Source organism: Grammomys surdaster, unplaced genomic scaffold (genome assembly GCF_004785775.1).
Source record: "Grammomys surdaster isolate TR1022 unplaced genomic scaffold, NIH_TR_1.0 133, whole genome shotgun sequence".
NCBI classification, from domain to species: domain Eukaryota; kingdom Metazoa; phylum Chordata; class Mammalia; order Rodentia; family Muridae; genus Grammomys; species Grammomys surdaster.
The window spans coordinates 4,332,148-4,356,348 of NW_021604591.1; the positions used below are offsets into that span (position 1 = coordinate 4,332,148).

The following is a 24,201-nucleotide window of genomic DNA, read 5'->3' on the forward strand; positions in this document are numbered from 1 at the left end:
GAGAGAGAGAGAGAGAGAGAGAGAGAGAGAGAGAGAGAGAGAGAGAGAGAGAGGCAGGCAGAAAGAGAGAGGCAAAATGAAGTATATACGTCATTAAACCAGGGAACATTGAGACTTTAAGGGACCCTTAGAGGGACTGGTTCAGTTCTGTTGCTTTAACATGAAGGAAAAGAATCTCAGATATGTTAAGCCTGACGGGGATCTTCTGACTCTTGGTGAGAACATCAGCTGGTCTGTGGAGACATATTCAGTTGGAGTTGGTTGCACTGGAGACACAACACAAAAGAATCCAATATTGTCAATCTCATAGTGTTTAAATAAATTGAAATAGCGAGATGTCACAATGATAGGTGTCCTCTATTCAGGTGTGCTTAGGTGAGGATAGAGCTTTTATTATGATTTAGGTGACACCTTCTTTTGCTCACACTGTCCTGTGGAAGGCTGGAGTGGTGTGAGCTAGTCTGCACATGGCTGAGAATGACTTCACTGAAGAAAGACGTGCTCCAAGCGAATAGGTCAGGTGCCTTGCAGAATTCCTCCCCAGACAAGCACCTTGCATGCAGATGAAGTCGTTTCAGGAGTCGTGGGATGAACTGCAGGGGAAACTGATGATAGCCTTCTCATTTTATAGAAGTTCACTGATCTGCCTTGTGTCACCAGCATGGAGGTTGATTGACAAAGACAAGAAGGAATCCAGATTGAATACAGTATGAAACATTTTCCTTGAACCATTGTGAACCTTCCTAAAAAGCTCCAGTGTTAGGGTATTTCCAACAAATTCCAAATCAAAGGCTTTCATGAATAAATGACACAAGATGGGTTAGTGGCTGTGCCCTGGCGATACGCCTGCTGCCTAGGCCAGCATGTTAGAGTAGAAGCTGGAGCTTTCTGTCATGGTCTTCGAGTTGCTGCGAGATGAACCGTTGGAGGTGAGATCCAAGGATGAAGGTGTGGCCTTGGGGCCTTCCTCTGGCTCATCTTCATGGGCTCCCACCACAGTGGAGATAGTGGTCTCCAGGCGACTGACCTTGTACACGCTGCTCTGGGTCTGGAGATATCGGGTGGATTTCATTTCCAGCCCCTCATAATCACCAGCACTGATGAAGGGGCAACAGCGAAAAGCATGCTTGAAGCCCAGACGGAACCTGGAGAGAAAGGATGGAGAGGTGAGCCCTGGGATTGCCTGCTTTAAGAGGGCATTCCTCCTCACGGTGCCAGCTCCTCAACAAGGGATCTACCCAGGCCTGATTCTGTGTCATTACAAGTTCAAATTAATTCACAGCTGGACATGCTAAGGACAATCTCCCCTCATGGGCGGTTGCCAAGGTGCAATGAAAGCCTTCCTTTGGGGGAGTCTCAGAATTAGGTTGTTTCCTCAGGCATGTAAAAAGAAGACATTGAGTTAACTGAACATCAATGAAAAACAGCCCACACTGAAGGTATTTGTGTATTTACTAAGCTGGTTGCCAAGTGTTGTGGTTTGAAATGTTCCCCATAGTCTTGGGCATTTGGATATTTGGTCCCCTGTTAGTGGTGCTGTTTGGGTAGACTTAGAAGATGTGGCCTTCCTGGAGAAAGTATGCCACTGGTTTGGAGATTTCAAAAGCCTCCATCATTCCAGGTTTATTCTCTGCTTCCAGTTTGCCATTGGAGATGTGAGCTCTTAGCTGTTCCTGCCACCATGTCTACTGCCTGCTGCCACAGTTCCCTGCCATGATGGACTCTTATTCCTGTGGGGCCATAGGCCTGTATAAATCCTTTCTCCTATAAGTTGTTTTGGCCATGGTGTCTTATTTCAGCAATAGGAAGGTAACTATCATTCCAGGCTCACAGTAAAAGTATGCATCAAGACTCAAGTCTTGACTGCCAGTGATGTTTTATCAGGTTGCCTCAGTTTCGTTACTGGTTAAACACGGAGAATAATCTCCACTTACAGATATGTTAGGAGATTTAACCAAAAGAATTGGAGCCAGGTCATCAAGCTCTTAGAAGATGAATCAGTGAGATGACAGAGACAGTGGGAACAAGATCTGGAGGGAGTCATTCATATATGCCTAGTGCTTCAGCATCTCTTTCTATTTCTCCCTCATCTCTGCATCCTTCTCCTGATAGGGGTTGGTTGCTTCTTTGGGTGACAATTGCACTGTAGCCTGGTGTCTCTATCTGGTGCACTCTACCTGGATACCCTGGCTCCTTTGCTCACTCTGTGTTATTGGGAATGCAAGATGAGTCTTAGGAAGTGACTCTGATGAAACAGTAGGGCGAGAACAGCATCTTGTGTGCAATCTTGTCTATATTCAAGAGTCTCAACGTGCCCACAACCCCACTAACAGTCTCTACATTTTAAAACTCAGAAGACTAAACACTGGGGAGATGGCATAACAAGTTCGAGGGTTTGATTCACAAATGTGAGGGCCTGATTCAAATCCACAGAATCCATGTAAAAAGCCAGGTGTGTTTGTGCAGTGCTTGTATTCCCAGCTGTGCATGTGTGTGGCGGGGTGTGGAGACAGGGGGATCACTGTGACTTACTGGCTGCCAGCCAAGGTCTAGGTTCAGTGAAAGACCTGTCTTGAGGGAATAAGGTGGGGGATCATAGAGCAGGACATCTGACATCCTTCTCTGACCTTCACCTGCAAGCACAGATACCCATTCACACATACAAATTTGCACTTACATAAGAAAAAAAATCATGTCACACATGAAATTAAAGATACCTGGTTTGTTTGTTTGTTTGGAAAAGGAAACCATCCTCATCTGGGCTCACACTGTTGCAGGACCTTGATGGGCATGGCTTGGAGTGTGTGGTTAGCTTGTTGCAGACCTACCACTCCCTCTTTATGCTGGGTGTGGCTTAGGTGTGGAGCACGGTCTACTCACCTGTCATTGAGGCAGCAGTAGATGATGGGGTTGTACATGGTAGAACTCATAGCCAGCCACATGCTGGCCAGGTAGACCTGCTGGATGAACTTCTTAAGGTAGAGATCTGGGTTGATGTAGGGCAGGAGGAAGAAGATGTGGAAGGGCAGCCAGCAGATGGCAAAGATACACACAACCACGATCATCATTTTGACCACCTGCGGAGAGGGCACAGCTGGCAGGTTTATCAACGCTGTGGGGTGGCTTCGCTCCTCTCCCTGTCACTGTACAGTGTGGGTGGGAATGGAGGTGTTTCTAATACTGTCTTCTAAGGAGGCTGAAAGACCTTTAACACTCAGGCTTAAGGACCCTGGTTACAGTTCTCAGCATGTGGCCCAGGACTTTCATCGTAACTATCACCAGGGATGTGTTAGGAATGTGTTAGGAGTGTGTTAGGTTCCTGCACAAGTCCATGTTGACTTACAGCCCGAGGGTGGAGCAGGAACCCTTCAGAGGACTGTGGTGTGCTGTAGGACTGTGGCGTATTGTTATGTGACATGCTGGGAAATGTGTAGAGAAGCCAAGGGAGAGAGTGAGACATGCATGGGTTCTCAGGAAAGAAGGCACAGGGAAGGTGGTAGAGGGCTGGGCCGGGGGAGGAAGGGAGCTAGGGAAGGTGTCTCCGGAGACTGAAGCAGAGGAAGGAGAAGGGAGAGCATTGGAGAGTTCCTGTAAGGGCAGATGCTGTGATAAAGAGGGTTGGAGAAAGGTCTGTGAGACCCAGGAGCTTGAATGCTCATGTCAGGCCTCATCATATGCTGACTCTCAGCTGCCAGTGACATGTGGTATGTGACAGTATTAGGTCACAGGCCTTTGGGAAGCAGTTAGGCACTGAGAGCAAAGCTTTATAGATAGGATTAAAGCCCTAATAAGAGAGGGCCTGGAGCTCCCTTGCCTTTCTACTGTGTGAGCCATGGGCAGGAAGTGCCCTCACCAAACATGGACTCTGCCTTGGTCTTGGACTCCTGGGTTCTAGAGCTGGGAAGGCCAATTTCTCTTGTTTATAAATCCCCAGGCCAAGGTACTTTGTGTATGCGTGTGTGTATGTGTAAAATTTATATATATGAGTAGTATGTATGTATGTATGTATGTGTATATATAGGTATATGCATATATGTGTGTGTATGAATATTATACATGTGTATGAGTTTGTGTATATTTGTATGTGTATATTATCACAGATGTATATGATATGTATGGACATATATATATATGTTAGTGTGTATATGGGTGATGGGTGTCTGCACATGAAGGATTGTGTGAATACACCTGAGTGTGTGCACATATATATATATTTGTATCTGTGTATAAGTATGTATGAGTATGAGTGTGTTTATTTGGGTACATATGTTTGTATATGAGTATGTACCCATGTGATATATATATATATATATATATATATATGTTATATATATATGTCAATTTATGTGTATGAGTGTACTTAGACATATATGGGCATATGAGTATATGTGTATAATGTTTGTGAGTATATCATATAAGCATTTATATGTATATGTGTACATGTTTATGGGTGTTTATGTATGTGTATGGGTGTCTCTGTGTGTTTATATATGTATGAGTGTTTGTGTATGTATCTGTATATGTGTGCATATGTATATGAGTATATGTGTGTGTATGAGTGGGCTTTTGTGTGTATAGGTACATGTGTATGAATGTTTATGTGTGCATGTATATGTATGAGTTTTGTATATGGATGTATAAACATATATGAGTATTGGTGTGTATGTATATGAAAATGATGTGTGTATGATTACTTTTATATGTGTATAATTATGTGTATACATGAGAGTTTGCACATGTGTTTGTCTATATATGAGTGTGTACATGTACATGTGGGCATGATGGAAGACCCTGCTTTCCTCTTCTGTTTCCAAGGTCCAGAGATGTTTTATGGCTTCTGCCTTTGGGGTTTCAAGCCTCCCACACGGTCAGTGCCAGTGTGAGCTATACCTGTTTGGCTTTTGCTCACCTTGCGCTTGGCTGAGACTTGCTCATGGTAACGGTCAGAGGAGTCTCCGGGTATCTCACTGGCCCACAGTGTAATCCCTACCACAGTGTATGCATAGCCAATCACCAGCAGAGGCAGGAAGTAGATCAGCACAGTCACGCAGATGTGGTACCTGTGAGGTAGACAGAGGAGTCAGTCTTAGCAACAGTAGCAATTATAGTCTGTGGACACCTTTTTCAGCCTTGGCCATCATTTGGGGAGGAATACCATCCACCATCAAGAATGAATGGGTGATGGGCAGGAGAGAACAAGTTGATTTAATGTAAATTCTTCATGTGGACTTTTCCCATGTTCATAACTTTTCTTGTCTTTGTGAGCAAATATCTGACATAAAGAAGCTCAGTGGAGGAGGTGTTCATTTTGGCTTACATTTTGAAGGCATACAGTCCACCATGGCAGGATGGCAAGCATGGCAGCAGGAGAGACAGCTGGTCACATTGTTGCTGTAGTCAGGAAGCAGAGAAAAGAACCGGGCCTGGGCTGTAAAACTGGCTAGCTCCTAGCATCTCCCTTTCTCTGCAAGGTTCCATCACCTAAGGATCTACAACCTTCCAAAGACAGCATCACCAGCTGGGCACCAACTGTGCAAACATGTTAGCCTGTGGGGGAACATTTCACATTCAAACTACAGCAGTAGCTGAGGTTGGAGGATGGCCTGGGGGTCCTGGTCTTTCTGCTTCTGCCTCCAGAGCTCTGGGTTTGGGGTTGTAATTGTGCACCACACCTTCCTGGCCTAGAACCAACTTCTCACCACTGTTGGGGGCATAGGGGGGGAAAGCCACCCACAGACCTGTGTTCTCCCACTCTCTTACAGCTAAAGCCGACTCTTACTTTTCAGTAGGGATCCCATGTAGGCAACTCCTCTCTGCTTCACCAGCACCCCACTTGCTTTCAATCATTTTTTTTTTGTAAATTTCCACAGCACTGCCACATCTCCAGCCTTCTATGAAAATGAAAAACTGGGAATTTGAAAATGCTTGAGGAGTCCTGAGCTGCGAGCTGCAGAATTGGTGAGGCAGAGTGGTGGGTAGCACATCTCTTATGTGTAGGCAGGTAGATCTTGGCTCCTTGGACTCTCAGGGTCCCCAGGGTAGTAGTCACCTCTTCCTATAGTCTCCACAGCGGTGACTATGTGTGGTGTGCCCAATTTGTTTCCAGTTCTTCTTTCAGGTTTCTGTGCTGACCATGCTTGCAAACAAAGCATTTAGAGATGACAGGAATGAACAGAACCAGAGGACTCTCCAAGAGTCCTCTATGGCCCCTTCCTGAAAGAACAGCTCTGTCCCCTGTTGATTGATTGATAATTACCCAATGACCCAACACTCAGGTTGTGCCTTGACAGGTCACTGCCTTGTGATGCTCTTTGGGATTATCTGTCAAGGGATGAGTGAGATCCTATGTTCCATCTACTGTTAGCTAGTCGATGTCCCAAACATCGATGTGTTTGGCTCCACATGCTCCTCACAGTTGGCCCTAGAATCCCCTAGGGAAATTGCATGATTGCAGAGGGCTTGACATACAAAACCTAGCATTTATTTATTTTATATATTTGTATGTGTGGTGCATACATGTGTGTGCATGTGTAGATGTAGGCGAATATGTTTATATGTGTATGAGTATCTGCAGGCCATGAGTTAACATTGATTATTTTATTCTATGGCTCTCTACCTTAATTTTTGAGACAGGGTCTCTTATTCAACATGGAGCTTACTAGTTGGCTAGACTGGGTGGCCAGCAAGCTCTAGGGATCGTCCTATGTCTGCCTCCCAACTCTGAGATTACAGGTGTGAACCATCTTGATGGGCTTTTTGCATGGGTCCTGGGAATCTGAATTCAGATTCTCATGATTGCACAGAACTTCACCCACTGTTTTCCTAATGCCAAATTCATGCACCTATAGCAAATTCCCAGGAGATGCTGCTTCTGTTCCTGGTTCAGAAATTGAATAACATTGCCCTGGGCCAGTGGTTCTCAGTTTCAAACACATAGAAGAGTCTCTACTGGAGCTTTTAATGCCCAGTGCCTGAAGGTGTTTATTCAATCATCCAGGGTGTGGGAGTAGGAGAGTATAATCTGGAAAATTACCTAATTTATCATATAGATAGAGAGAATGCGGAACTTCTATTTTAGGCTTTGAATCTACAAGACTGATGAGTCCCTACGGGGAACTGATGGGTTTGTAATTGAATGACTTCATTAAAGTATGTGTTGAATTTATTTGTTTCTATAACTTATCCTCTGGTATCTGGGATCTTGTTGGTCAGAGGGGCCTGTGCTTCCACGGTAGCTAATACCTAAAGATAATAAAGATAGTGTAGCAGCTTTTTCCTTATCCTCCCTTTTTCCCTCTCTGATACAGGGTCTCATTGGGTAACCCAGCCCTGTCTATCATCTCGTGGCTATATTCCTTCCTTGGGTTTCCTCAGAGCCACATATCACTATGGATCTTTATTTTTTTTAAATGAATAAATCAGTAATCCTTATTTTTAATGAATAAAGAAATAATTTTGTTGTTTATTTGAAAATAACAAACAATATGGATTTAAAATTTTGTTGAAAAAGGTATTACAGGGGCTGAAGAGATGGTTCAGATGCTGAGATACTTTCTTCCCAAGAATGAGGCTTGAGTTTAAATCTGCAGAACAGATGACGAAGTCCAGATGTGGGTGTACCCATCTGTAATCTAAGCACCGTGGAGATGAAAACAGGGAGATCCCTGGAGCACACTAACACAGCAATCTAGCTAGACTGGTAACCTTCAGGTTCAGTAAGAGACCCGGCCTCAAAAAATCAGTTAGAGAGTGACTGAAGAAGACACCAGATGGTCTCCATATGAGTGTTCAAATATGTGTGTGTGTGTGTGTGTGTGTGTGTGTACATATACCTATGAACATGTTCACAGACACACACAAACACATCGTGTTATAGTCAGGTTAACCATTGTTTTTTTCTATTGCCTAAGAGGGATAATTAAAGATAATATAAAAATTTTTAATTAGCAGTTCTATTTCTAGGCACACACTTAAAGAAACACAAACCCTGAGCACAGATACTTATGCAATAATATTTGTGCATAATATGGAAATGGCATGAATGGATGTCAACAGATGAACGGATAAACACATGGTGGACAATCTGTACAATAAGGTTCTATTCAGCCTGAAAGAAGAGTGGCACCCTGATATATGGCTGATGTCTGCTAAGCGAATAAGTGAACACATAAACACAAAAGGGTATTCTGAAGGATTTCACTTTGTATGACTCATATGCCATAGACACAGAAGGTAGAAAAGGCTTTTGGGTATTTGGGAGATAGAGTAGGAATTAATACCAGGGACAGACTTTCTGTTTGGGATGAAGAAAATTCTCTAAAAATGGACTGATGAGGGTGTTATAGCTTTGAATTATGTGTTTCATATGCGCCTGTGTGTACATCTATGCACATGAGTGCAGTGCCCACAGAGGCCAGAAGGGGGCATCAGATTCCTTGGGTTCATGGACCTGAACTTAGGTCCTCTGTAAGAGCACTATGTGTTCTTACCCACTGAGCCATCTCTCAGCCCTGAACTGTACACTTTAAGATGGTTAAAATGACAGGTCTTAAAATACATTTTTCATAATAAAATAACTATAGGCTCTCTGCTCCTCCCTGTTCCAGAGATCGCCACATCTTCTTGTGCAGTGCCAGCCTCATCCCGTAGACAAAATGGTGAAGGTCGGTGTGAACGGATTTGGCCGTATTGGGCGCCTGGTTACCAGGGCTGCCTTCTGCTCTCCATCTGGTGGCAAAGTGGAGATTGTTGCCATCAACGACCCCTTCATTGACCTCAACTACATGGTCTACATGTTCCAGTATGACTCCACCCATGGCAAGTTCAATGACACAGTCAAGGCTGAGAATGGGAAGCTTGTCATCAACGAGAAGGCCATCACCATCTTCCAGGAGCGAGATCCCGCTAACATCAAATGGGCCGATGCTGGTGCTGAGTATGTTGTGGAGTCCACTGGCGTCTTCACCACCATGGAGAAGGCCAGGGCCCACTTGAAGGGTGGGGCCAAAAGGGTCATCATCTCTGCCCCTTCTGCTGATGCCCCCATGTTTGTGATGGGTGTGAACCACGAGAAGTACGACAACTCGCTCAAGATTGTCAGCAATGCGTCCTGCACCACCAACTGCTTAGCCCCCCTGGCCAAGGTCATCCATGACAACTTTGGCATCGTGGAAGGGCTCATGACCACAGTCCATGCCATCACTGCCACTCAGAAGACTGTGGATGGCCCCTCTGGAAAGCTGTGGCGTGATGGCCGTGGGGCTGCCCAGAACATCATCCCTGCATCCACTGGTGCTGCCAAGGCTGTGGGCAAGGTCATCCCAGAGCTGAATGGGAAGCTCACTGGCATGGCCTTCCGTGTTCCTACCCCCAATGTATCCGTTGTGGATCTGACATGCCGCCTGGAGAAACCTGCCAAGTATGATGACATCAAGAAGGTTGTGAAGCAGGCATCTGAGGGCCCACTGAAGGGCATCCTGGGCTACACTGAGGACCAGGTTGTCTCCTGTGACTTCAACAGCAACTCCCACTCCTCCACCTTTGATGCTGGGGCTGGCATTGCTCTCAATGACAGCTTTGTAAAGCTCATTTCCTGGTATGACAATGAATACAGCTACAGCAACAGGGTCGTGGACCTCATGGCCTACATGGCCTCTAAGGAGTAAGAAACCCTGGACCACCCACCCCAGCAAGGACACTGAGAGCAAGAGAGAGGCCCTCGGTTGCTGAGGAGTCCCTGTCCCCAACACTGAGCATCTCCCTCACAATTTCCTTCCCGGACCCCGATAACAACAGGAGGGGCCTAGGGAGCCCTCCTTACTCTCTGAGATACCATCAATAAACGTTCTGCACCCAAAAAAATAAAATAAAATAAAATAACTATATAAAGTATTTTAGTTTGGCCCTCCTGACTGGAGTTCTCCAGATTTACATGTCTCCAGACTTCTGTTTCATTCCTTCATGCACTCCCAACAGACACCCTCTCTCCCAAGATAGAGTTAATCCTTGGATGATGTCAAAGTTTAAACAAGTCCATAAACCTTACTCAGATAGACTCCTATTACACAGAAACTATAAAAAACCTGTCCAAATAGTGTCGGGTCACAAAACTGCTGAATGAGTGTAATTAAAATGAATGAAATCCCATCATTAGAAAACATAAAAGTAAACACATGCCACTGTGGCATGGTTTGAAGATATTGTACCATGTTATGTGGTTAAGTGGAGTTATCCAATGTGTGTGTACATATGTGTGTATATATACATGTGTGTACATGTGCATGTGCTCCAAGATTATTCTTTTAGAAAGTTGGTCAATAAACCCAAGTAATACTGCTTTGTGTGGCTTCACACCTGTTTTGGCTTTCCATTTTGATGTTTCTTAAGTTCCTTCTAGGCAATGTTTTATGAGCTCTTGGAAGTGATATCTGCTCTGGAAAAAGAGATCTGAGGCCATCGATGCTCTAAAAGTGAGCCAGAGAAAGAAGCAGTCATGGGGGACTGCTTGCCTAATGGTGGAGGTGTAGGCACAGGTAGGGCACCGCTTTGGTTTTGTCTTTGAGACACGTCTATGGGAACTTCAGAAAGGAGGTGTGTATATGTCCCTGGCTTTGTTCCATCTAGTTTACTTCTTTAAGCAGCGGAGGAAGATTGACACACTTTATATGAAAGTAAGCTTGCCAAATACAGACCACATAGCCCCCAAATCCCATAGGCTCCCTGCCCCCGATGCCTTTGTACCTTAATGCACACAAATCCAGGTTTCCTTATATCTCACTAGCACAAGTCACTTATTGTTTAAAGCATCAACAGTCAATGTTTTAATGTTGATATGTTAATCAAACAGCCTGTTGGGTGTTTTCATAATGCACTTATGATGGGTGAGTCTAAGTGTCCTGGAGCAGGAGATGAAGGAGGTCAAACAGGCATGGACCTGTGTTCTTCATCTTCAGTCTAAGGAGATGGCTCCATGAGGGTTGATGCATTGGTTTTCTGTGCTCAGAAGGCAGTAGGTAGACATTTTTAGCTGCTAAAGAACACAGATGTGACCCTAATCCCAACCCGCCTATTAGCTGTCTCTTTAGCATCCATTCCACACAGGCGTCATCCAGCATCCCCTTGTCTACCCCTGTCACTTGATGCTCACTACCTCCAAAGCTGAGCTACACCAGCTACCCTTGGGAGCTTTTCAGAGGTGCAGCCTCACAGGTCTCACCTTCCAGAATGTGCATTTTAGATTCATGTGCCAGTCCAAGTTGGAAGCACACCATTCTCTTGGTGCACATTGGGTACCATCTACAGTGGAAACACTGGGGGTGTGGGTGTGGGGCGGGTATGAGAAGCCCATTGTTGTTATAGATACAATGTAAAATAGGTTAATAGACAAACATTTATCAATAGCCTTAGTTGTATAATGTTTTGTTACTAAGTGTATGGAGGGCGAGATGCGTTCTCTATCCCACTGGTCAGGGGAGCTTCCTGGAGGAGGAGCTTCTGGGTAAGTAGACAGAAATAGGAGGCAGGCAGACCCAGAGCAGCAAGGGGACTGTAGGTACAGAAAACTGTGAACATGAAGGCACTGAGGGAGGGTCTCGGCATGAAGAGGCTACATGACTGATGCCACCAAGCCAATGAAACTTGGATACTGTGTGTCTGGAGCATCATTGGGGGTTCTTAGCTACAAAGGAAGATAGAGGGCAGATCAGGAGGGATTTGTGACAGGTTAGAGAACTGCTAATTACTTCTGAAGCTGATGGGCAACCATGAAACTGCTTATTACAAGGGATTAACTGGATCAAGATATGGTAGAACTTCAACAGAGATGGACTAGGCTAGAAGAACCAGTGTTTCAGATGCTCTTCAGTGATCTGGCAGTATCGAGACTGAAAGGACATAGAGGACAGACAGATGGACAGGAGGAAGAATTCTGTACATGTCATAGATGGGAGGAAGATCTGGGTAGGTGGCTGCAAAAATATAACTGACATGACTTTCTGTCTTGGAGGAGTAGAGACTGAGGCTTTACATATACGCCCAATCAAGGCCCAGGCAGGACTGTTAACCACCTGCCTACAGAGAAGCTAATGTGTGCATCCACAAACAGGTACTCCTAGCTTGTCACTCTGGGAGGACAAGCAGGCTTATGGAGGAATTGACTTTGAGGGAAGTCAGGTAGATGTCTGGATCTAGAGTAAGAGCAGGCATCTGGGCTAGTATTAGATTAGAGGCACATGAGATGGCGAAGTGATACCAATGGCCACAAGGAGGGAAGAGGCCAACTTTAGAGGTACAAGTCACAGAGTAAGAGGCTCCAGGAAAGATGGCGTCTACCTTTGAGAAGAGAAAGAATGAGGCTGTGAATTTCTGTCTGGCTTTGGGACACTGCATTAGGGGGCTGGCGGTTAAACTATGTGGGATGAGTCATGGGGAGTGCGGAAGAGGAGCTGGTGTCTGGAGACTCTGTTCTTAATAGTTTTAGCCATGAAAGGGAGGCTGGAGGGCAGTAGTTAAGTGGCGGTCAAGAGCCAAGAGAAGATAGCATGCATTTGATTGAAGAGGCGGGAGAAACAAAGACTTCTGTCTCTTGTCACACCACCTGGTCTGTCTCCAGAGCTGAAAACACTGTAAAGAGAAATGTCATCACATAGGCTTCAGCAGAGAGAAGCCAAACTCCCCCATCTACACCCCTCCTCCTTCTGTCCTCATGGGGGTAGGTGCATGTGGAGAGGCTGGAGTGCATGTCTGTGCAGATGCACACCTGATCCTGTGCAGCCCAGTGGCTAACAGTCCTCACTAGGGTTTGACTAGGTGGATGTGTCAAACAAACCCCACAGGAAGAGCTTCCACCAGCTTCATACTGCTGAGAGGACAAACGAGAAAGCTTTTGGTTAGGCTGAGGAGCCCACTACAATTTTGGGTATGTATAGGAGGACAGAAGTCTAACTTGGGGTGAGGCCAAAAGGCTGTGGAATTGGTGAGGTATAAAACTATCAGGAGTGGAAGTAGCTGTGGGAAGGATATGAGAGAGAAAAACTCAAGCCCAGTTGTTGGGAGAAGGACTTGAATAAGAACACAGCTGGCAAGGAATTTCCTGAGGGCACTGACTCCCTGCGCTGTAAGGAATGGTGGTATCTGGAGAGAACTATCCTGCTTTATGCTGTCATACACTGATTTTACTCTCCAAATCTCTGGTAAAATATGCACTATCCAACGGCTCCATACAGTGTGGGAGTGGAGGAGCGGAAGTGCTTTCCAGGCTAGAGGCAGCCGACTTGGGAAGCTGAGGTAGACAGTTACCACTAGGTGGCGCTGGACCAATCAGTGGTTCCTTAAGGTTGCTGACGTTGTATTATCTGGTCAGTAAAATAAATAATGCAGATGTTATGTGCTTGATCCCCAGCACAGCATACACAGCCCAGCCACTCTCTCTATAGTCCCACATGCACGCTACAGGTTTCTAACTTACGGTCTGTGCAGCACGAACTTTGCAGACCCTGGAACATCCCAGCCCTGTAGAGGACAAGGTTATCAGAGATGTGTTTGCTTATCAGTGATTTGAATATCAGAAGATTGCTCCTGGGGCTTGCTTTTGTACCTCACCCACCCTCAGGTGCTCTATAAGGGTCTGAACTCTGCTGGGATGCTCTGCCTAAGGTTGGGTTGGCTGAGTCACTGTAGCATGTTCTTACTGAGTGAATGACCAGGGAACAAATATGACATGGGCTTGTGTCTTAGTGGCCACAGCCTAACATGAGCTCCGAGCCGCAAAGGGCTGATTTCTCAGTGACAGAAATGAAGTTTGTGCTTTGTACACTGTCAGACTTGGAAAATGAGCCCCCCCCCATTCTGCTTATGGATGTGCATTTGCCTGTAGAAACCAGATATAGGCCTCAAATCCTTCAGAAATGTTATACCTCATTATGCTATTTTAATTATGCTAGTTTTTGTTTGTTTTATATGTATGAATGTTTGGCTGCATGCGCATATGATCTGCATGTTATATGTGCCTATGTGTACCCCTGTGTACTTGCTGCCTGTGGAGGCCAAAAGATCCTCTGGACCTGAAATTACAGATGATTGTGAGCCACCATGTGGGTGCTGGGAATGGAACTCTGGTCATTTGTAAGAACAGCCAGCGTTCTTAACTGCTGAGCCATTGCTTACTCCCACATTATTTTTTAACTAAAAATTACATTTATTTATTGATTTCAAGTATGCCTACAGTTCAAGGGACAGCTTGCTGGAGTTGGATCTTTCCTTCTGTTAGGTGGGTCCCAGGGATTGAACCCAGGATGTCAAGCTTGGTGGCAAGTGCCTCTACCCAGTGAGGTATCTCATTAGCCTGTTCCACCCTGGTTTTTGACACGGGATCTCTCACAGGGGCCTGGGGCTTTGATGATTTTTGACGATTAGGTTAGAGTGTCTGGCCAGTGGGCCCCTCTCTGCCTTCCCAGCATGGATTACCCAGCACACCTGGTTTTTTTCATATGAGTTCTGGGAATCAAACACCATTCTTTATGCCTGTACACAGCAGAGCAATAAAGTAAATAGATTTTATGTGCTTGCATTCAGTGAATACCACATGCTGACTGGACCATCTTCCCAGCCAAAACATGGCTATTTGGAGCAGGACATTGCTTAGAAACTGCTTCAAACAGTGCCAGTGGACAACAATTAATATTTCCTCATATAAATGGGTTTAGCCATAAATGTGGGCATTGTCGATGTTTAACGACATGCTATTCCCAGGGGCGAGAGGAAACACTTAAAACAATTGAAATAGTCCTGCTTATAATAACCTGTGACTAATGACTGTTTGTGTCCCCAGGTCTAGACCAAGTGCCAGGAATCCTGGCTCCTATACCGAGTCCCCAGTCTTATTGCTGTGCCTGGGGAAAGTTTTCTCTCTATAAGAGAAACTGCAACAAAACAAAGGCTAACCCATGGCCAGGGATCTTTTCTTCTAAAGGTCTTTGGTCTGCTGTGAACATTGGTGTGAGGCACGTAGGAACCTCACACATTCAATGCCTGACGTGGGAGAGCACGTCTGTCATTCCAGCACCTGAGCAGAGCAGTCAGAAAGATGAGGGGTCCAATGGCATCCTTTGCTATATTGTGATTTCAAGGTCAGCTTGGACTGCAGAAGACCTTGTCTTAGGAAAAAACTCACTCCAAACCAAACCACAACTAAAGGAAGATTCTCCAGTCTCTATGTGTAGTGGTTATTACACTCTGTTATTACAGAGGTGTGGAAAGTGGACTTAACTTTATCTTATTACTCCCAGGTTGCAGGTGAGAGATGGCTACTGCTCACTCTGTTTTATATTGAAAAATTAAGGGGTAGGGAAGGTAGCTGCCTTGTTCAAGCAATTTGAAACTGGGATGGGAAAAGAAAACAGAAGTGTCACATCCTCATTCCATTTTCTTACTGCTCAGATGCGCTGAGAGGAACCAAGCTGTTCAGGTCACAGAAACCACAGTTTTCCAAGAATGAGTGAAGATTTCAATATAAATATTGTCCACTATACTCAATTATAATGATAGATAATTCATAAAAAAGCATGGTTTAAAAAAATCAGAGTCTAAAGAGAATTTCGCTAAGATGGGTGACTTGGAAAGCGGCCAAAAGGATGCCAGTTTTTGTGTGAGATCTTTCTCGTATTCCCATAGCTCTGGCCTGTCTTGAATCCTGAACCCAGAAAGGCTGTCAGTTGTCTGAAATATGTGGGAAAGATAAACACCCTACTTTCCATTCCTCCGCATAAATTGACTATTATGCCATGAGCCACATAGGCTGCTGGTCTACGGTTTCCACAGAAGAACTGAGCAATGCAGCTGATATGCTTCGCAGAATTAACCCAGGGGATGGCATTAATCAATTTGAAGTCTGCTGAGAGCTGTACGTGAGAAGACAAACATTCTTAATATGTAGTGTTGACAGAATTGTTGTCCCTTACCTTCTCAAGTTGTCCAGAGAGAATCTATTCATTTTCTGGACCACTTTTTGTACCATTTCCTTGTCGTACAAAAAAAGAGGAGCTTTTATTGACAAAAGAAAAGCTCAGCCAATCTACATGGCAGCGATAGAAAGCATGTGTGTGCATGTGTACATGTGTGTGTGTGTGCGTGTGTGTGTGCGAGTTACATGGAGAGACAGACAGTTCAAAGAGATTAGTTATGTCTATGAGGGCCTCAGGTTAGGACCTGGAGAACTTGCTCAGTGGTTAAGAGTAACTGATGCTCTTGCAGAGGACGAGAGTTTGGGTCTCAGCATCAGTGTCGGGCAGCTTACAACTGTGTGTACATCCAGGTCCAAGGTATCTGAAACCTGACCCTCTGGGATCCTATGGGTTCACCAACATGTCTGTCTTTTTTTTTTTTTTTTTTTTTAACGTGAGTTCTGTGGTATCAAACTCAGGCTCCTGTGTTTGTAAGGCCAACACTTTACCAACTGACTTATCTCCCCAGGCCTAGTATCCTGACTGTGTCAAATCCCATAGTCTTCACTTATAACCCTCATGGCTCACTCACCCACACGGGTGGCACCCACAGTCTTCTGAGCTGATTGTGTAAAGCACACCTGGGATTTTCATCGGTGTGGTGGGTGGCAGTAGGTGGGTAAACAGAGATCTTTCTTTTCAATTTGTCATTTGAACCAGAAAATCAGGAATGGGAAGTAATAAATAAAGGTCCAACCTTCACTGTCGCCACAGAGAACCCCTAATATGGAGTTTATATGTCCTGTAATAAGGAGTTTATGCCCCTTATCCCACTCTGAACAAGGCTCAGGGAGCATACATAGCCTTTGTCCAGGTAAGGCAAACAGTTTAGTTCATGATGGCTTTTGGTTTAGGCAGACATCCAAATCCTTCCTTAGAGACAGATTCACTAGAGACCCTTATTGCAGTTCAGGAGAGAACAGTCATTTGTTACCCACAGCCCCCAGGAGATGTGGCTGGCTGGTTGCTGGGACATCTCTCCAAAGAGTGTTTACTCTGAGATGTTCTCCCCAGCTGAGGGACTGGTTTCAGAGTTTGATCCCAGTGGCTTGTTTGTCATTATGTGTAGTCCCTGGGGTATAGCCACCTCAGTCATGCTTTCAAAGACATGATTTGGGGTCAGTGAGATGACTCAGTAGGTAAAACTTCTCACTGAGCAATGCTGACGTCCATGTTGGATTGAGAAAACTGATTACTGGAAGTTATCATTTGATCTTACTCCTGAAATAAATACTAACACATCTGTCCTGCTCTCTGTAAACCAAAAATCAAGTCTTAGAGGCACACGGCGTGCTCAGTGGCTGAGACTGAACACATGCCCTAAACTTTACTAAAAATCACTCGGTGGTGGGCAGGGAGATGGTTCAGTTTGTAAAGAGGCTCTGAGAGCTTGACCTCCAGAACTTATGTAAACAAGATATTTGTGTTGGTGTGCACATGCAATGTCAGCCCTGGGAAGACAGACACAGGTGGGACACTAGGATTCGCTTGCCAGCCAACCTAGCCTGCCAGCCAATCGAGCCTGCTTGGTGAGCTTCAGGTCAATAAAAGATCCTGCCTCAAAGGTGGGTGGGGCCTGAGAAACTGATACCTAAGGATGTACTCTGGCCTCCACACACTCACAAATGCGCATACTCTCATGAGCGAATACACACACACACACACACACACACACACAGGCATATGAGAACTTCCGCACAAGTCATCTTTTGTTTTTATTTTTTACAACTTATTACATAACCACATGAAGGGGCAGTATTAGCAGATTTCCATGGCCACTGCATCTGCATCTGCACCCAGACACTTTCCTGTAGAGTGCCTGAGGCGCACCAGCCTTATTTTGCAGGATGAGAAGCCTCCCACACGAATGTTGACTGGTGCTGTCCTAACTTGTTGCAAAGGAACAATCTGACACCGTGCATCTCTGTCATTTTCATTCCCTGAAACTCCAGCCTTCAGCGAGAAGCCCATTAAGTCTGAGTTTTAGACGCAGGCATCCGGCTGCAGCGGCTGGGTGGACCCAGGCACGTGGGGGAGGCAGCGCTCAGGCTCTGTGTCCATGCAGCTGACTCTGCGGCATGGGGCTGATTCTCCAGGCAGACTGGACCTGAAGCTCATGTCTCATTCTGTTTGAGATGTCACATTTCCAGCCTAGGGAGATAGGGAGTTTTTGAAAAATGGCCACGGAGGGATGCTCTGATATAAAACAGAGTGTGATGTGGATTTGTCTTTTGAAGTAAGAATAATGTTTTTCATTCATTTTGGCTACTGGGAGATGACGCTTGAGAGCAGGATTCTCTGCAACCCAATCTCTCTCCTCTGTCTCTGTCTGTCTCTGTGTCTCTGTCTGTCTCTGTCTCTCTCTCTCTCTCTCTCTCTCTCTCACTCTCTCTAACTCTCTCGTCTTATGTATATGCAGAGTAGAGGTACTGTTACAATTCTCCAAGTGGGAGCTTATAGGAACCGGATGGGACTATCCAGGGACTGGAGAAATGGCTCAGTTGTTAAGAGGATGAGCTGCTCTTGCCAAGGCCATGAGTTCAGTTCCCAGCACCCTCATGGCAGTGAACAATTGCCTGTAACTCCAGTTCCAGAGGATCAGATGTTTTCTTCTGATCTTCACAGACCGCAGCCCCCGAGTGCACAAACCCACACACATACACACAAAATAGCTAAAAATAAAATCCTTTAAAATGGGGTTATTCTTGTACAGTCCCTTGTATAGTACCCATTTCATAGTAAAAATTGATAAAAACTGAAATTGTTTTTTAAAATCTAGGTTTGATTATGCATCTCATATTTCTGTTGTTCCCTCTTTCTGTGAAGACATTTCTCTTCCAGGCAATCTTAGTTGGCTTTCTTGTGCTCTGTCTTAACTTGCTTGAATCACATGATTCATGCCATCTCTGCCATTATAATTGCAGCACAGAGCTGAACCCGTGGCCCTGGCAGGGGGCATAAGCATAGGGATAAAGTCTCTTTCCCTGTCCATTAGAACATGAATTACATTCAAAGTGGTTCCTAGGCTATACAAGTCCCTTGTTTCATTTATTCCTTTTCTGATAACTGCACCGTGTGGGAAATGCTCAGTACCACGACTTGTCTCTCCTCTGTCCTGGGTGAAGAGATCACTCTGTCCCTTCAGTTTGCCTCCCTCTGCCCAGCATTTACTTAGTCACAATCTCAAAGATTCTCAGAAGTCTAAGGGAGAGTATGACAAGGTAATTTCAAAGTCCATCTGAGGTGAAGAGTGTGGTTGAATTACATACCTACCAGTTCTGCAGAAGTCACATCAAAATATGCAAATCCTGCCTGTGGGTGCTGCTTTCTCAATATGAGGGAGCTCGTAACATCAGCCCTAAAGGTGGCTGATCTAGTTTTGTGTCTGTTGTGATAAAATACACGGACAAAAAGCAACGTAGGGGAGAAATGTCTTATTTCAGCTTACAATTCCAGTTATCATCCTTTCGTGCATGGATGTCAAGGCAGGGACTACGAACCAGTGAAGTCAGGAGTGGGAGAAATGAGTGCATGCATGCTCATTCGCTTTGTGCTCAGCTCAGTTTCTCCCTTCTCATGCAGTTTGGGGCCCCCTGCCTAGGGAATAGATCCAAAGTGGGCTGGGTCTTCCCATATCAGTTAATTTTATTCAGACAATTCCCCGAGAACATGCTCACAGGCCAACCAAATGTAGACAATTCCTTGCTGAGCCTTTCTCCCCAAAGGATGCTAGGTCGTGTCAAGCTGACAACACAGAAGCCACACAGCTACCTTCCTCCATTTCCTATTCATTTGTCTGGATTTTGTTTTTCATGATAGCTCAACAACAGACCTATGTCTTTTCTCTGTGACACATTTTCCGTTCCAATTGTATTTTAATTTCTAATTTCTGTGACATCTATCTCTTTGAGCACACACATGACTACAGGGTCATAAGACACATCCAGCATCTTATATTAAGTCTCAGCAGCATCCCTCTCTCCCCTACTGTGGGATACCACATGATGGTTAAAGTTCAAGAGTTAAGCTTGGCAGTTGAGTCAGCATCATCCTTCCTGCTCTCCACTGCTGGCCTTGACCTTCCTCAATACACCCTTAAACCAGCAAGTGATTCCCAACACTAGCTCCATCCACTTGGGACAACTGCTGCCCCAAATAGCCTGTGATCTCTGTTTTTTTTTATTCCATTGTTCCACATTTAGTCTTTCTCTGGGAGGTGCCCACACTCACCCCTCCTGTTCAAATATGATTCATTTGTTACTCAGGAAAAGTCCAAAATGGGCATTTAGAGCTAATGTCTTCTGCTCTCTTCCTCTAGGGTGAGTCATTTCAGTTGTTCTGAGACTGGTTTTCAGGGGGGGGAAATTCTCAACTTTAGAAGCTTTCTGGAAGGCTGATCCTGTGGTGCTCTTTGGGGGAAGAAACACTCCTGCTATAGAAGTGACATTTACTAAGCAGCATGTCAGCTTGGGGGATGGGTCGTCACTGAGAACAGAGAAGGTAGCTGGAAGCTGTTTTGAAGTAATTAAGCTTCTCTATTTTGCATCCCAGCACCAGAGGAAGCAGGTACTCACCAATCCAGCGAAAGGTTGATACCTATCTATTATACTTCAGGATATTAAGATCAGGACGGAGTCAATGCTTACAGAAATTAGAAATCAAAATGCAATTAGAACTTTCTAATTAAGCTCATATAAATATTTATAAGAACAGGATTCAATTTTAAATGGCTGGAACGCTGGATGTGTCTTTGAAATTGGAAGAACCATGTACTACCGCTCATTCATTCCATCCTGGGAAAAACATCCCCAAAGACCGATCATACAAAAGGATCCGATTGAACACACACACACAACACACACAACACACACACACACACACACACACAACACACACACACACACACATATCTCCCTTTGAGCACTTCACGTTTCTATGAGTGTTTCAGTCAGGGATAACAGATGCACTCTCTGCCTCCTAGGGCAGTTAAAAGGAATCAATAGGAATGCACTTAGGAAAGTTAAACACAAAACGAGACAATGTTCTTATATTAGTTACTTTTCTCATTGTGTGACGAAATCAACTTAAGCAGGGAAGGGTCGCAGCTCACAGGTTAAGGGAACAGTGCGGGGAGACACGGTCATGGAATGAGAGATGGTTAGTCACGTTGTGTCCACAGTCAGAAACCAGAGATACACAAATCCTGGGGTTCAGGTCTTGTTCTTTTTGCTCTGTCCAGGACCCCAGCCCATGAGACTGTGCAGCTCACATCCACAGTGTCTCTTCCGTTCTCAATTAATCTTCTTTAGAAACAACCTCAAAGAAACTCCTAGACATGTATCTCCTCAGTAAGAGTCTGAATCAAGTCATGTTGTCAAGAAAAGTTAACCACCACAGTACCCAAGAGCAATTCTTTTTCTACAGAGCAAGTAATTTGTAGTATAATTGTTACTTAGTAGTTACCTATTGCAGATAGATTGGCATATGTGTAACAAAAATGTCCTGAACCATATGGTCTGAGATGGAGAATCTGGAAGCAAGGAAACCATTGGCTGGGGCCCAGTAAAGCAATAGGAGAGATGGTGTTAGAAGGGACGAATTTGTCAGGAGACAGGGAAGAACCATCCTCACAAACTCAACTGGGAAATTGCAACACATCCAGGCCACATGACAGATTGCTTGAGAGAATAACGGGCATGTCAGTCAATGAATCGATCTCGCAATCCGTCATACCATAGGCGCTAGCAGAAAGACAGAAGGAGAGCTGGGCTGGCTCCACAGGGAAACTGCAATTGAGTGAGAAACATGATATAAGCTAACAGAATTAGAGACACAATCAATAAGACATTGTATGAAGTCAGCGCTCAGCGAGGCCATCCCCACTGTTATTACAACAGCAATAATATACCCCACTGCATTGTTCGGGTAAATGGGATCTTGGGAGCCACACTGGATCCTTCCAGAATCAGCCCCACCTTCATATAGGGTAGGTGATGGTTGGTTTTAATGTCAACTTGCTACAGTTAGAATCACCTGAGGAGCCTCAATTGAGGAGTAGTCTTAATCCCTGTGAGAAAAGCCATCTGAAATGTGAATGGCACCTTCTGGAAGTAGCCCAGATAAAAGGAGGGACAGCAGAAGGAAGACTATGTGCTTTTTGCTCATTTGGCACCACCAATCTAATTTCCCCTGCTGCTGAATTCTTCCTTCGATGACATCAGAACCAGCATTTCCAGGCTTCCATTGTTGACTGAGGACCAGTGCTCCCCGGGAATCCTCCAGGGTTTTCGTGACAGTTTAGGACTCCTAGACTTCTGGATTGAGCAAGGTCTGGGTTGTCAGCCTTTCCAGCGTGATATGGCCACCATGGGATAATTCAATGGCTGAGGCACTGAGCTGAGTTCTCAGCATCTCAGCGGTGAGGCAACAGTTGTTACTGTTGAAGGTGGATGATTTAATAGAATATATTCATCCCAGTGTTCTGTTCTTCTAGACAGTCTTGACTTATGCAGGGTGAGACGTCACCAAGAAAACATGTGTCCCAGGTCCACAGGTGATGGCTCCTCTCATTTTGAGGGACCTTGGAATCCCTTGGGTCAGCTTCTGATGCCTGTGTGAGCTGTTTTCATTGATAGAGCCTTCCAAAGGGTGGATGGTGTTTGTTGCTCATCCAGCCTGATAGGTGGCCAAAGTGCACCTGCTTCTGGGGATCAGACGCAGGTAAAGCTTGGATACAGTCACTGGGGAAGCACATACATGAACCCTGTTTAGACTGAGCCAACAGCCAGGGTTTGTACTGTCCTGCAAGGCCAGACTCCGAAAAGAAATCCAAGTGTTCAGAATTTGTTTCCAGGACACCGTTAAGTTACGAATTCTCAAGGCAACTGGGAGAGACTGTGAAGAATGTTATGTCAGCTTGACTTGTAAGGTTTTAAAATATTTAGACATGATAAGCAGACTATTTCTAGTTTCTGGCTTGTCAATATTAGAGGCAGGCCTGAAGTTTGCAGTAATTTGGATACAGACAAGACCATCATTTCCTAAGAAGCTGCATCTCCTGAGGCAGGAAGTTGACACATTGCAAGGATGCAGGGAAGCTTGTCAGAAGCTGGTTTTGAAGTAATTAGGCTGACCTGCTCAGACGATAATGCTGGAGGAAGGGGTTACTCTTTACCCATGCCAATGGTTGTTACATGAATATCACTAGCCCTCTGGGAGGAAGGGGACTGGAGAGGGGACGCAGTGGTTATGAGCACTTGATGTACTTGCAAAGGACCTGAGTATGATTCCAGCTCTCACATGGTGGTTCATAACCATCTGTAACTTGAGCGCCTGGGGGATCTGATGCCCTTTTCTGGCATCCAAAGGCACCAAGAATGCACATGGAAAATATACATGCAGGCAAAATACTTATACACATAAAACAACAACAAAAAAATAAGCTTGAAAATTTAAAAACAAAAGAGTGTGAGGAAGCTCAGTATCCCTGAAATTAACTGAGATTATTGGGGACTGGGAGGACTCGGCCTGGGGTCTGACTTTTGCCTTGAACTATGTACTAAATGAAAAAAAAAATCCCAATATATATGATGGAAAATGCCCCTGAGATGAGGATAGCAATGATGACATTGGTGGAACTAGTCACCACTAGCTGTTTCCATCCCTAAGTACTGTCTCTGGTCCCTGCCAGGGTTAAATTCCTTCCTTCACACACTATTGAAAGTACACTTCCTCCATGGGGCTCTCTCAGGTTTCTCCATTCTGTACATTTACTTTCCATTTCTGATCCCTTCCTGAAATTCTTTCCACCATTAGCATGCACAAGCATTCCAAGAAAGCCTATTGATACGAGTGCTAGCTAGTTTAGAATTAAATTGATTAGTGGTTTTATTAGTGTTCCTTTGCCCTATAGTGACCCACAGAGTGAAGGGGAGGGTAGGCCCTTGGTCCTGTGAAGGCTTGATGCTCCCAAAGTAGGGGAATGCCAGGGCAGTGGTGTAGGAGTGGGTTGGTGAGTCGGGGAGCACTGTAGTAGAGGTAGGGGGAGGGGGGTTATGGGGGGTTGGAGAGGAAACTGGAAAGGGAAATAACATTTGAAATGTAAATAAACAAAATAACCAATAAAATTTTTGAAAAAGAAGAAAGAAGAAGAAGAAGAAGAAGAAGAAGAAGAAGAAGAAGAAGAAGAAGAAGAAGAAGAAGA

General features: G+C 44.9%; 1 protein-coding gene across 1 annotated transcript in view; it reads right to left on the reverse strand.

Annotated features, from left to right (window-relative positions):
* The window catches only part of Tacr1 (tachykinin receptor 1), a 157,584-nt gene that overhangs the window by 2,033 nt on the left and 131,350 nt on the right, over window positions 1-24,201 (reverse strand). The window contains exons 4-6 of the mRNA XM_028762466.1: window positions 4,910-5,060; window positions 2,881-3,077; window positions 1-1,145 (exon numbers count right to left, since the gene is read on the reverse strand). The exon at window positions 1-1,145 is cut by the window's left edge and continues 2,033 nt beyond it. Coding sequence (XP_028618299.1) covers window positions 854-1,145; window positions 2,881-3,077; window positions 4,910-5,060 — 640 coding nt within the window. The 3' untranslated portion in view covers window positions 1-853. The remainder of the gene's footprint in view (window positions 1,146-2,880; window positions 3,078-4,909; window positions 5,061-24,201) is intronic.